Below are 11,811 nucleotides of genomic sequence, written 5' to 3'. Positions count from 1 at the left end.
CAGCCCGGCGGCCCGCAGCCCCGCCGCCCGCCGCCCCCCGCCGCCGCCGCGTTGCCAAAACAAACGGGCCGGCCTATTTATTGGCGGCGGGCGAGCCGGGCAGCTCAGAGTCGAGGCGCCGAGGGGGACAGCGCGCCGCCACCCGCCAGGGCCCCGGGCCCCCGCCCCGCACCTGAGTCCCGCCGGCCCCGCGCCGCGCCGCGCAGCCCATGGCGCCCCCGCCCGGAGCCCCCCGGAGCCACCCGGACGCCTGAGCCCCCGCAGCGCTCGCGTCGCCTCGCCCACCCACCGGCCCCCCAGGCGCCCTCGCCCGCCGCCCGCCCGGGCTCCCCGGCCATGTCTCCCGCCCGGCTCCGGCCCCGGCCCCGGCTGCGCTTCTGCCCGCTGCTGCTGCTGCTGCTGCTGCTGCTGCTGCTGCTGGTGCCGGCGGCGCGGGGCTGCGGGCCGGGCCGGGTGGTGGGCAGCCGCCGGCGGCCGCCGCGCAAGCTCGTGCCGCTCGCCTACAAGCAGTTCAGCCCCAACGTGCCCGAGAAGACCCTGGGCGCCAGCGGGCGCTACGAAGGCAAGATCGCGCGCAGCTCGGAGCGCTTCAAGGAGCTCACCCCCAACTACAATCCCGACATCATCTTCAAGGACGAGGAGAACACGGGCGCCGACCGCCTCATGACCCAGGTGAGCGCGACCCGCCCTCGCAGGGCGCCGCCGCCGCCGCCGAAGCACCGCCACCTGCCCGGCCCTCCCCGCCCCCCTGGCACCTTTTCTCGACCGGCCGGCACGCCCCCTGGCACCTGCCCCTCTCGCCAAGCCCAGCCGCCTGCTGCCCGGGATGGGCCGCCCAGGGGTCCCGGCGGCAGCGCGGACAGCCGCGAACCCGCGGAGGCCGTGAGAAGAGCTCCCCGCTGCCGAGCGCCCCGGCCGGCCGGGTGGCGGCAGCCCCTGTGCCCCGGAGGGCCGGCCCCGGAGGTACCTCGACCCGGCCGCCTCCTGCGCCTCCGGGACCCACGCAGTCCCTGCTGGCCCAACCTTCCGCACCGCTGCGCCCCTCTCCTTGCGAAGCCCGAAGCCCTTCGGCACCCCAGAGGCGAGGAAGCTGCGGGCGCACAGGGCCTTTCCTCCCCGCGCGCTCCCCGTCTGCTGCGCTGCCCCTCCTGGAGTCGCGTGTCCCCTGGGTCCGGGGTTGGGGACCGCGGGAAGAGGGGCCGGGAGGCGGTGGGAAAGGGAATTTGCCCGGCGAGCCCACGTGTCTGTCCCGGGGGCCGCGCGGCTCAGCTGCGGTTAAGGGTGGGGTGCCGGGAACTTCGGGATCTGGGACTGAACTTGGGGGATCCCTGGGCTTGGTGGCGGGGACGGGAGGGTTGAAAAAGGAGCGCCAGGATGCCTTCCGGGAGAGGCAGGGAGCAGAGCTAAGGCTAGCCAGTTTCGGCAAGCTCCCAACGGGACCGGCTCAAGCCCACGCACTGGGGAGCAAACTTTCTTCTCCGCGTGGGGGTCCCAGGGAATCGGAAACCTACGGTCCCCTTCCTCAGGGGTCTCCCGGGGCTTCCCCCGCAGGCAGGCAGCGCGCTCCCTAGGTGCTTTGGGAAGAGCGGCTCCACCACAGCTCTCAGCCTGCGCCCTGGCGCCGGGGCTGGCCGGCCGGTGTCGGGGCCGAAGGTTGGCTGGTGGCCGGGCCGGGCCGGGCGCCGAGGAATGCAGATAAGGATCCGGGCCACGGGCTGGGCAATCATTGACAGCGCGCGCCCCGGCTCTGGACCCGGGGGAGGGGGAGAGGGGCGGGGAGCAGGGGCCCGCGGGGCCGCGGTACTTGGGTGCTTGAAGCCTGGAGGCAAGGAGCACGCGGAGCTCCCTCCCTGGGCCGTGAGCGCCCTCAGCGAGGCTGCTCCCGGAGGCCGGCCAGGCCTTGGGCTGTAGCCGTCGTTGGTTCCCGGGAGTCCCGAGTCCAAGGGTCTGTGGGGCCGGGCTCCCCGAGGTGGGGGGGTAGGCGGAGCCTCACACCTGAGTTGAGGACTGTGAAAGGGCCCCCTCTCCCGCTCGCCCTGCCCCGGTCAACTGCAGGGTCTTTTGGGCTGCAGGCCGGTGGGGAGTCATCACAGACGGTGGAGCTCTCCCGTCCTTCCCCCAGGGGCGGCTCTACTCCCACCCCCACGTGGGCCAGGGCGTGCAGCTGGCTCGCTGAGATCAGAGGCTGGGTTTCTGGGGTCCCTTCCCTGATAGGGGCGGCGCACAGGTGCTGGAGGCTCTGGACTAGGGAAAACGCTGCCTGGGATTATCATCGCCCGGTGCGCCCGGTGCAGCTGGAGGCGCTCTGCGTCCCCACCCTCTGGCCAGGCTAGGCGCTAACGTTTCCACCAGCTTCAGGTTCCCGGGCTTCCGCATCCTCGGATAGGTTGCAGGACACTTTGGGATCTTAAGTCCCAGCAGGAAAACTCTGTGGCTCTCGAGAGATCCCCGCCGCCCAGGATTTCCCCCCAACACACCCCCGCGCTCCTGGGGAGCTCTGCACCTGCCGGCCCGCGGGCACCCGGGTCGGGGGGCTTCAGCCCTGAGGCTACGGTGACACCTACTGGGCACCTTCGGCCTTGCACGCCTAGCAGGCCCGCCACAGGCAGTCGGCTCCGCTACCCCTCCCACCCTGCGGGCGGAGGGCGGTTTCGGGGCTCCCTTGCCACGGTGGGACGGAGGGACTGGGCACTGGAAAAGTGTAGCCCCGTCTGTGGAGGGATCAGTACCTGGGTCTGAGGAGAGAGCGCGCCGGAGGGAGGGGCCGCTTATCGGAGAAGGTCGCCCAAGGGTGCACCTCCCCTTTGCGCCCTCCAGATTTGTGGCGCCACCATGCGGTCCAGGTCCCTGGAACAGCCAGATGCTAGAAAGCGAGGAAGCAAGTTAGGGCTCTTTGTTCCTAGGAGATGGGAGCAGAGCACCCTCCCTGGTTTCCCAACTCCAGCGGATGCCCTGGGAGAGGCCGGCGAGGCTGTGCCTCCACCCACACGCGGCCAGCATCCCCCCCTAACTCCACGCGCCTTCCTCTCACAGCGCTGCAAGGACCGCCTGAACTCTCTGGCCATCTCAGTGATGAACCAGTGGCCTGGCGTGAAGCTGCGAGTGACCGAAGGCTGGGACGAGGACGGTCACCACTCAGAGGAGTCGCTGCACTACGAGGGCCGAGCGGTGGACATTACCACTTCGGACCGCGACCGCAACAAGTACGGACTGCTGGCGCGCTTGGCAGTGGAGGCCGGCTTCGACTGGGTGTATTACGAGTCCAAGGCCCACGTGCATTGCTCCGTCAAGTCTGGTGAGCCGCTGCCTGGGGGCTGGGCCAGGGGCCGGGGCCGCAGGGCGTGGGCAGGCACAGGGCTCACCGCTGCCAGGAAGGTGAAGAGGCCGGCCAGGGGATGGAGGAGGGGACCCCAGGGAAGAGGACGTCCCCGGCGCTCCCCGCTGCTGCTTGTGACCACCTGCTCATCCCGTGTCTGGTAGCGCTCATGGCAGGAGCCTAGGGAGACAGGGCCCTCTCCCGGCGCGGCTGGGGGTCGACCTTGCGGTCCACAGTCCAGAGCCTGCCACAGGAGGTGCAAGACAGAGCGAGCTGGACAGATGGAAGCCAGGCTGTGACAGAGATGGCCTCCCCACTCAGCTGACTCAGAATGGAGGCTGGTGGCGGGACCAGGGGCCAGGGGCCAGGGTGTGCCCAGACACCAGCAGTGGCCTCAGAAGGAGCCAGGAGCCCAGAGATTCAGAGCCCAGAGCCCTGCTGCAGGTCAGCCCCTTTAGGGCACTTTGTATGCTCCTCTGGGGGTGCAGGCGTCCCCAACCTCTCCCTCAGGGCCCTGAAGCTGGACATTTTGGGGCAAAGCCAGCGACGAGGGCCAGAATAAAGAGTGGACTCAATAAAATGGATTTTCCCAGATTAGCCGCCTTGTTGATCTGAATGGGCAGGCGCTGGGGCCCTGCCCCTCCCTCGGATCTTGTCAGCGTCTCTGTCACCTACACTGAACTCAGTCATGGATGCTTCAAATGGTTCCTGCGTGACTGCCCGTCTGGCCCCACCTGGCTGCGGGCATAGCCCTCCACGCTGGCACCAGGCAGTAATCACACTTGAAGAGCTGGCACACTGAGACCAGGCCCATTGCTAACGATTCCCAAACCCACCTGGGCACACAGTGGGGACCCCGTCTCCACCCTCCCCTCCAGCACTTTCCTGCCACTTGTATCTACTTCAAGACACGTCCACCTTTCACCGGCGAACACTGGCCTGGTGGCAGCTCCCCACGTGGCCACCTCTGTCATTATTCCTGCCCCCAACACTGCTCTCCACCCCACTCCCCAATGCCCCTGTGTCCTGTCCTCATACAAGAACCCAGCACATGAACCGAAGATAGTGATTTTACCCTTGCCACTGAGCCATGCCCTGATCTGACCATTCACTCTGAGGCTCTCTCTCTTCTCTATGGACTCCAAGGGCCAGCTGTGGCACAGAACTTGGGGAGTCCGTCTGAGAGGGCAATTTTTGGGGAGTGCCTGAGCAAGGAGTGAGAAATCATGGGACATCCAGACCCCAGAGGAGCTGAGTGTTTTCTCCACGAGACTGCAGCTGAGTCACAGCTGACCACCGTGTGGCTCAGCTGATCCCTGGCCTCTCTGGCTGCTTCACAGCACTGTCAGGATTGAGAGCTGACGGGGGCTTCACCTGACCTTCAGAAGGGCCCTTTCCTTTCACTCCTAGGTCTTGGTGCCACAATACGCTCCTCTCACTGGCAAAGGATTAGACTGGGTGGTGGGGAGTGGGTTCAAGGCTTCATGGGACAGTGGGGAGGAGGTGCAGAGCAGAGTCAGGATACGGTGATGGGGGCTCTCCAGGAGCACGAGGAGCTCTGGGGAGGGGTGCTGTGACACAATAGTAACACCTTCATGTCCCTTCTTCCCACAGAGCACTCAGCTGCGGCCAAGACAGGTGGCTGCTTTCCTGCTGGAGCCCAGGTGCGCCTGGAGAGTGGGGCACGTGTGGCCTTGTCAGCCGTGAGGCCTGGAGACCGGGTGCTGGCCATGGGGGAGGATGGGAACCCCACCTTCAGCGACGTGCTCATTTTCCTGGATCGCGAGCCAGACAGGATGAGGGCCTTCCAGGTCATCGAGACCCAGGACCCCCCGCGCCGCCTGGCACTCACGCCCGCCCACCTGCTCTTCACCTCCAACAACCACACAGAACCAGCAGCCCACTTCCGGGCCACGTTTGCCAGCCAAGTACAGCCTGGCCAGTATGTGCTGGTGGCTGGGGTGCCAGGCCTGCAGCCTGCCCGAGTGGCAGCTGTCTCCACACATGTGGCCCTTGGAGCCTACGCCCCACTAACAAGGCACGGGACACTGGTGGTGGAGGATGTGGTGGCTTCCTGCTTTGCGGCTGTGGCTGACCACCGTCTGGCTCAGTTGGCCTTTTGGCCCTTGCGACTGTTTCACAGCTTGGCGTGGGGCAGCTGGACCCCGGGAGAGGGCGTGCACTGGTACCCCCAGCTGCTCTACCGCCTGGGACGGCTCTTGTTGGAAGAGGGCAGCTTCCACTCGCTGGGCATGGCCGGGCCAGGGAGCTGAAAAGACTCCTTCGCTGCCCTCCTGCAACTGCCTAATTTGGTCCAAAGTCCTCCTTGCCAGGAGGGCACTAGTCCTGGAAGGGATCTGAGTTGGGGGGCAGGGTTCCCACCATCTCCTCTTTCACAGAGACACACCATTGCAACTTGACCGGGCCATGCCAGCGTCGACCACCCCAACTCAATATAGTGACAGAGCTGTAAGCTAAGCTGGTTGGGAGGGGCTGGTCTATCCTATTCTAAAGACCTCGAGGCTGGCACCATGGGGCCAACCCAGCCAGGTCTCACTTTAATTTTTCATACCTGCCTCCCCCAGTGGGGAGGGCCCATTCCATCTGTCTTAGGCCCCTCTTAGGTGGGCTTACACCTCAGTCGATGCTGCTAGATTCCCTGGGTGCCAGCAGGGAGCTGGCTGGACTCAACGCCTGCTGCCCAGAACTGAGAAGGCCGCAGGGTGGGACAGCCAGCCTGGCCATCCTGAGGCATGACCTTCCTCCCTGGCCACACTCCTTGGGACACATCCAGAGACTGTTGCTGTCAGTGGGCAGAGTTCTGTGTTCCAGTCAATGTGATCATAGTACCCGGGACCAGGGGAGTGGGCTGGATGTCCTCCTGCCCCGGCCCAGGCTAAGCTCCTTCTTCTGCTGAACCGTGACCCCCTAACCCCCTCCGGTCAGTCTCCCCCACCTTATTTATTGGCGCGGAGGGGGAAGCCCATGGGAGAATTTTGGGGACGTTTTGGTCTTTACTTCCTTTTGTAATAAAAATTATTTAAGTTGTTAGAGCCATAGAATCTAGGATGCTGAACGGGGCCAGTACACAGTCTGGAGCCCTGGGGAGGTCTCTCCAGGGGTGGGTCACCTTCCTCCAAGGACAAAAGCTCCCATGCTCCCACCCTCTCTGCAGGCCCTCCTCACCTAGCAGCCCAGCAAAGTCCCCATAAACAGCTGGGCGCTATATCAGGCAAGGCTTTCACATGCTGACCTCAAAGTTTGCCCTAAACACTATCGGACCAGAGCAAGAACTGAAGTAACTAGCCCATGGTCACCTTATTCATCTCGAACTGCCTCACTGTGCCTAGTCAAGGCCTGGGTTTCTCATCTTTTGGTGTGAATAATGGACCATAGTATGAAAAGACTATGTAGAATTCACATCTGCCTCCTGGCCCCTCTGACTTCTTGGATAACTCAGGAGTCTCTAACCTAGCAGTTCTCAAACCTTGGAATCACCTGGGCAGCTTGTTTAAAAATGATTCCTGGCCCCACTCAAACAATTCTGCTTTAATACAAGCTCCGGAGTGAGGCCCAGGAGCTTATTTTTATGAAGACACCAAACATGGCAGATGGTCCACGGACCACATTTTGAGAAACTGCTTAGTCTAGAGAAGCCCAGTTTGTTGCCAAAGTGACACTTTTCTTCATTTTCTCTTGGTCTCTCTATCCCAAGGCAGGTTTTTCTGAGCTCATCTCACTAGAGATCAGCTGAGATTCCCAGGTCCAGGGTACACTTGTTAAATTGCCAGCCAGTTAGTAAGCCGGTTGAAATAGGCCATGGTGGGTAATTCATTCATACCACGGAAACTGATATATGCTGCAAAGTAGAGTTCCCCTGACCATGGAGAGGCAGTTGCTAAAACACACCACTGTCCAGGTTCTATCCTCTTACAGAGATCACTAAGTTAGGGATGGCTGCTCAGACTCTTACTTCACCCTTCTCCCACTTCCACAGAGGAAGACTCCAGAGAAACACTTCATTGAGTGTTTCATTTGGGAGTCATTTGGTCATTGAGACTGTGTCATTTGGGAGGAAATAGCCCCCCACAGGCTATAACGACAACTGTTGATCACCAAAGACTAACCATCACCACATATTTTCTAAGGGCTTTATATGAAACCATTTAATTCTGGTAACAACCCTAGGTGGTGTATGTCTTCATATTACTATGTTCCAGAAGAGCACAGAAGCACGAGGAGGTTAAGTAACTTGCCTGAGATGACACAGCAAGTGACAGAAGCAGGATTTGAATCCATGCATCTTGCCATTGGGCCCACTGTTTTGACCACAAGGCTTTTCCCTTGGTAAACTTGGGTCCTCTCTGGAAGGCACTCTCAGCATTTCAGGCTGGAAGTCAGTTTTGTCAGCACATCTAGAGCGGACTCATGGCAAACACCCATGGACCAGGCTCCCAGGGACCAGAATGTCCATGAACTCATTGACAGTGAAAAACAGACTATCAAGGTCAAGATACTCTTGTCCATTCACTTGTACAATTCTCTCCCTGATAGACATTCTTTATGGGGGTTGGGGAGAGACAGAAGGTGGGAGGAAGGAGGGAGGGGAGAGGCAGGAAGAGAGAGAGGCTTTCTCCTGTGGGGTCCAGCTGCCCCTCCCACTGGGCCTGAGCACACTCCATCCTGCAGACACAGAGCCATTTGGTGTCCGCAACCTTTCTGTTCTAGATGGGCTTTGTCCAGAAACACAGCCATTCTTCAGATAGAGAAGGCTGCAAAGATTCAGAAAAAAACTTATCTGAATTCAGACCCTCAAAAACCAACTTTAAGGTGGAGGTGGGGCTCTACAGCTTTTCTGGGAATCCTGGGACCAGATATGAACAGATTATGTGAGTGGGGAGACATAGGGAGACAGCTTGGGAAGTCATCTCCTGCGGCGACAGTATAATGGCTGCAATCACCCCCATCAAAAGCCATCTTGCCCCAGTGTCTGTAATGCCAAGGCCCAGAGGAGGATCAACCATGCTGCTCAGGCAGCTACTGATCCAATGCCTGCCTCTCCTCTCAGGGTCAAGTGCAACCCCCAAGGCTGCTGTGTCCACAATTGTAACCTGCATTCATCTGTCTGGTCATCATTCACTGGATACTCTTGTGTTAGGTCCTGTGCCAGAGTGAGGGAAAGCGTTTAGTCCCCTCTTTTGGGTGGTAGGAAGCAGTCTGGGGAGACGTGTCTATGCTGTGTGCTGAGTGCTGTGGCTGACAGCTCACAGGGACTATGGAGTCCCATGGAGAGACTGGGAGCTAGGAAGGCTTCCTGGAGGTGAGGATGCTACAGGTAGGGCAAGGAGGGCTTTGCATGGCAGGTAAGTAAAGGAAGGGATCTAGTCTGAGAACACAGTAAGTGCAAAACGGAGGGCTCGAGTGAGCCTAGGGGCTCGGAAGACCTGCCAGGTCAGCATCACAAAGCTATGTGGCCACACATTTGGACTTGAGCCTGGGGGCCTGTGGGGAGGGCCTGAAGGGTTTGAAGTCAGGAAAGTTCGCCACTGGATTGTTTTAGAAAGCTCGCCCAGCTGCAGTGTGGAGGATGAATCAGACAAGGCAGCTGTAGAAGCAAGGGGTCCATTTACTGGAGAGAGAAGCTGGTGGCCTGGACTGAAGAGGTATCCATGGGGTCAGAAAGAAGGCGATGGACTGTAGATGTTTAGGAGTAGAATGGCCAGGACTTGAAGCCAGTTTAGGTGAGTAGTGAGGTTGAGGAAAGGGTTTGAATCAATTCAGGTGTTTAAGCATGAGACCTAGCTCCCCTATGCCCAGAGCCCTTGGCCATGGCTCTTTTCTGGCCTTAGAGTCTGCACCTGTCGGTGAGACATCCAGGGTTTTCCCATATAGATATCCTCTCTCCTCATTGCCCAAGGCTGGTCTACCTGGGTTCCAGGCACCCTACAGGCTCCTGCTTTCTCCTTCTGCTGCCTGCCCCATCGAGAATACATGGGGAGGAGATTCAGAGTAGCCCCTTGCAGCCCAGTCCAGGTGAAATGCAACACCTGTACCTAGTGTACAAGTCCTCCAGGAGAACTGGAGATAGGGAGACCTGGAGTGTGGGGGAACAGGAGACAAAGTGGGGAATCTGGCTGGGAGGCCTATGGAGCTGCCTGGATGGACTGCCCCTCAACCCTGGCTCTCCTACTTATCCATGCAGAGGCACTCCTTCAGGTACCCATCCCTGCGCTGTCCTTGCAGCCTCCTCTCTGGTTTAGAAAGACCCAGTGCCCCTAGGGATGGCTCTTCCGAAGCTGTAGGACTGCACTCACCTGAAGATGCTGCCCTGGGGATGGTTTCTGACAGTCTGCTGTGCTGGGAATGGCCGAGCTGAATGAATCAATCCTTTAGGCAATCAGGCCTGCTGCTAGGACTGGCAGCCCCAGTGTGGGAACTGGAAGTGGGAGCCCCTCCACCAAAAAATTGAGCAAAGCCCCCCTCCCTGCCCTGCAAAATGATCCAACTAGAAAAGGCAACTCTTCTGGTCTGGTGCCAGCAAGCCTGTGTAGGAGAGAGCCTAGCGCAGGAGGCACACTGGGGTATCAGCACACCTGGATTGCAGGCCTGCTTACCTGCCCAGCCTAGAGCCCGTATGTAATGTACAACTTGCACAGCCTTAACTCTAGCCCCTGATTCTGCCAGGCTCAGCAGATCGAGGCTTGTGATTAAAGTTTGGAGAGAAATTCCCTACAGTGTCACATGGGAGGAAGCGCAGAGCGATTAGACAGAGGCGGGGACAGGATGAGCTCAATGACCCCAATGTCTGGGGACTTCCTGCAAGTGGTTTTGGGCTGCTGCCTTCTAGGCTGAGTGACTGGGGCAAGGGTAGGTGGACACATTATTGGAAGCAGATGTGCAGAGGAATGCAGGGCATGCTCAGGAACTGGGACTGGTGCCGTTGGAGCTAAAGGTACAGGGAGAGGAAACGGGAGCTGGGCTGGGGGTAGGGGGATGCTGTGCCCCATGGAAGGGGCAGAGCTGTGGGCCTGGTAGGAAGGGCTGGAGAGGAAATGCCCCCAAACAAGCCAGAATGGTGGCCCTTGGGGGAGGGCACAGGCCCTGCTCCCCACCTGAGAGGATGCCCCCACCCTGGAGAAACCTCTCTGGTTGGGATTGGCCGCAGCATCTCCCCCACCCCGTGCCCTCTGCCCCCTGGGTGGAATGTGCCTGATGGGGCTTGGCCCCACGTCCCACACCCCAGCCTGGTTCTCAAAGCCTCTTTGTTCCATGGGGCTGAGTTGTGGCCAGCCCGGATCTGATAAGGCCGGCGGGGCAGATAGTGGCCCGCCCTGTGCGCTGTACCGCCCCAAGCCACACCCTGGCCACCTCGCACGCACATGGCGTGGGGCCCCAGAAGGGCATAGATGCAGGGGGCTTCCTGGCCAGATTAGGATCAGGAAGCCTCAGCTGGGGGGGCTGGCCCTCCCTCTAGTCCATTTAAGAGCCCCCTCGCATCCACATGGGGGAATTGGATTAAGAGAATTATCTCCATTTCAGAAATCAAGTCTCCAAGAGGGAAATGACTTGCCCACAGTTATGTCTTTCATAAACAGGAGCATTGGCTATGCTAAATCTGCTATTTACATTATCTTTTAAAATCCTAACAACTTATAAAGTGAGGTTGTGCCTAATTCCTACTTTGCAGAGAAGGCCATGGAGGCCAGAGAAATGAAGTGACCTGCCCAAGGTCACACAATAGCAGAGTCCAGACCAGAACCCAGGTGCCGTCCAGCAGCTGAAGGAGGTGGGACTCACCATCCCAGAGGAATGGGAGGAAGGCATTTCTAACTTCAACCTAAAAGATCTGATGGGGCCAGGGTGGCCAAGGACCCATCAGGGAAGGTAGTCCCGGGGGAATAATGTTCTAGAAGCTGTGAGAGGAGGATCCCGTGCTTGTAGGAGTGCAATGGTTAAAAATATGCCCACAAATTATTTGACACTCTTCCCTCCTTGGAAAAGGCCACATAGCTTCTGCCTGGTTCTACCCTGAGATTGCTGAACTGGAGAGGCTACAGGTGGGTGGTCCTGTGCATAGCCTCGCGGAGCTTCCAGGCCACAACCAGCATCAATTGTCAGTCGTATGAGTGTGCCATCTTGGATGTCCAGTGGAGCCTTCAGAGGGCAGCCCTGGCCAACATCTATATGTAACTACATGAGAGACTCTAAGTAAGAACTGGCTGGCCAAGCCCTTCTTGAATTCTTGGCCCACAAAATCATAAGCAAATAAAATGTGTGTTTGGAACTTTGAAGTTTTAGAGTGATTCCCTACACATCAGTAGTAACCAGAACAAAAGGCAAAGAGAGAATGAGAACAGATGAAGGCATCTTCTAAGGCCTTTGATGCTTTTACACAAAAACTTTTAATCATGGAATCATGGGCTACCCTTGGGTAGCTCAGTTGGTTAAGCATCTTACTCTGGTTTTGGCTTAGGTCATGATCTCATGGGTCCCTA

At 59.5% G+C, this 11,811-nt stretch overlaps 1 protein-coding gene across 1 annotated transcript; it reads left to right on the top strand.

The window, feature by feature from the left end:
- The first annotated feature begins 321 nt into the window (after positions 1-321).
- On the top strand, positions 322-6,315 carry IHH (Indian hedgehog signaling molecule). The gene is made up of 3 exons (XM_055345412.1): positions 322-672; positions 3,034-3,295; positions 4,931-6,315. Exons 1-3 carry the CDS (start codon positions 337-339, stop codon positions 5,587-5,589), a joined length of 1,257 nt encoding a protein of 418 aa, XP_055201387.1. The 5' UTR covers positions 322-336; the 3' UTR covers positions 5,590-6,315.
- Positions 6,316-11,811: the final 5,496 nt, after the last annotated feature.

Source organism: Nyctereutes procyonoides, unplaced genomic scaffold (assembly GCF_905146905.1).
Source record: "Nyctereutes procyonoides isolate TBG_1078 unplaced genomic scaffold, NYPRO_anot_genome, whole genome shotgun sequence".
In the NCBI taxonomy this organism is placed as follows: Eukaryota; Metazoa; Chordata; class Mammalia; order Carnivora; family Canidae; genus Nyctereutes; species Nyctereutes procyonoides.
The sequence above is the reverse complement of the archived record's forward strand: the minus strand, read 5'-3'. Positions and strand labels throughout refer to the sequence as shown.

Excerpts from the sequence above, each read along its gene's own strand:
- IHH (XM_055345412.1), top strand. The coding sequence starts at position 337 with ATGTCTCCCGCCCGGCTCCGGCCCCGGCCCCGGCTGCGCTTCTGCCCG. Across the intron at positions 673-3,033 it reads CCGACCGCCTCATGACCCAG|CGCTGCAAGGACCGCCTGAA; the intron begins GTGAGCGCGACC and ends TTCCTCTCACAG. Across the intron at positions 3,296-4,930 it reads GCATTGCTCCGTCAAGTCTG|AGCACTCAGCTGCGGCCAAG; the intron begins GTGAGCCGCTGC and ends TTCTTCCCACAG.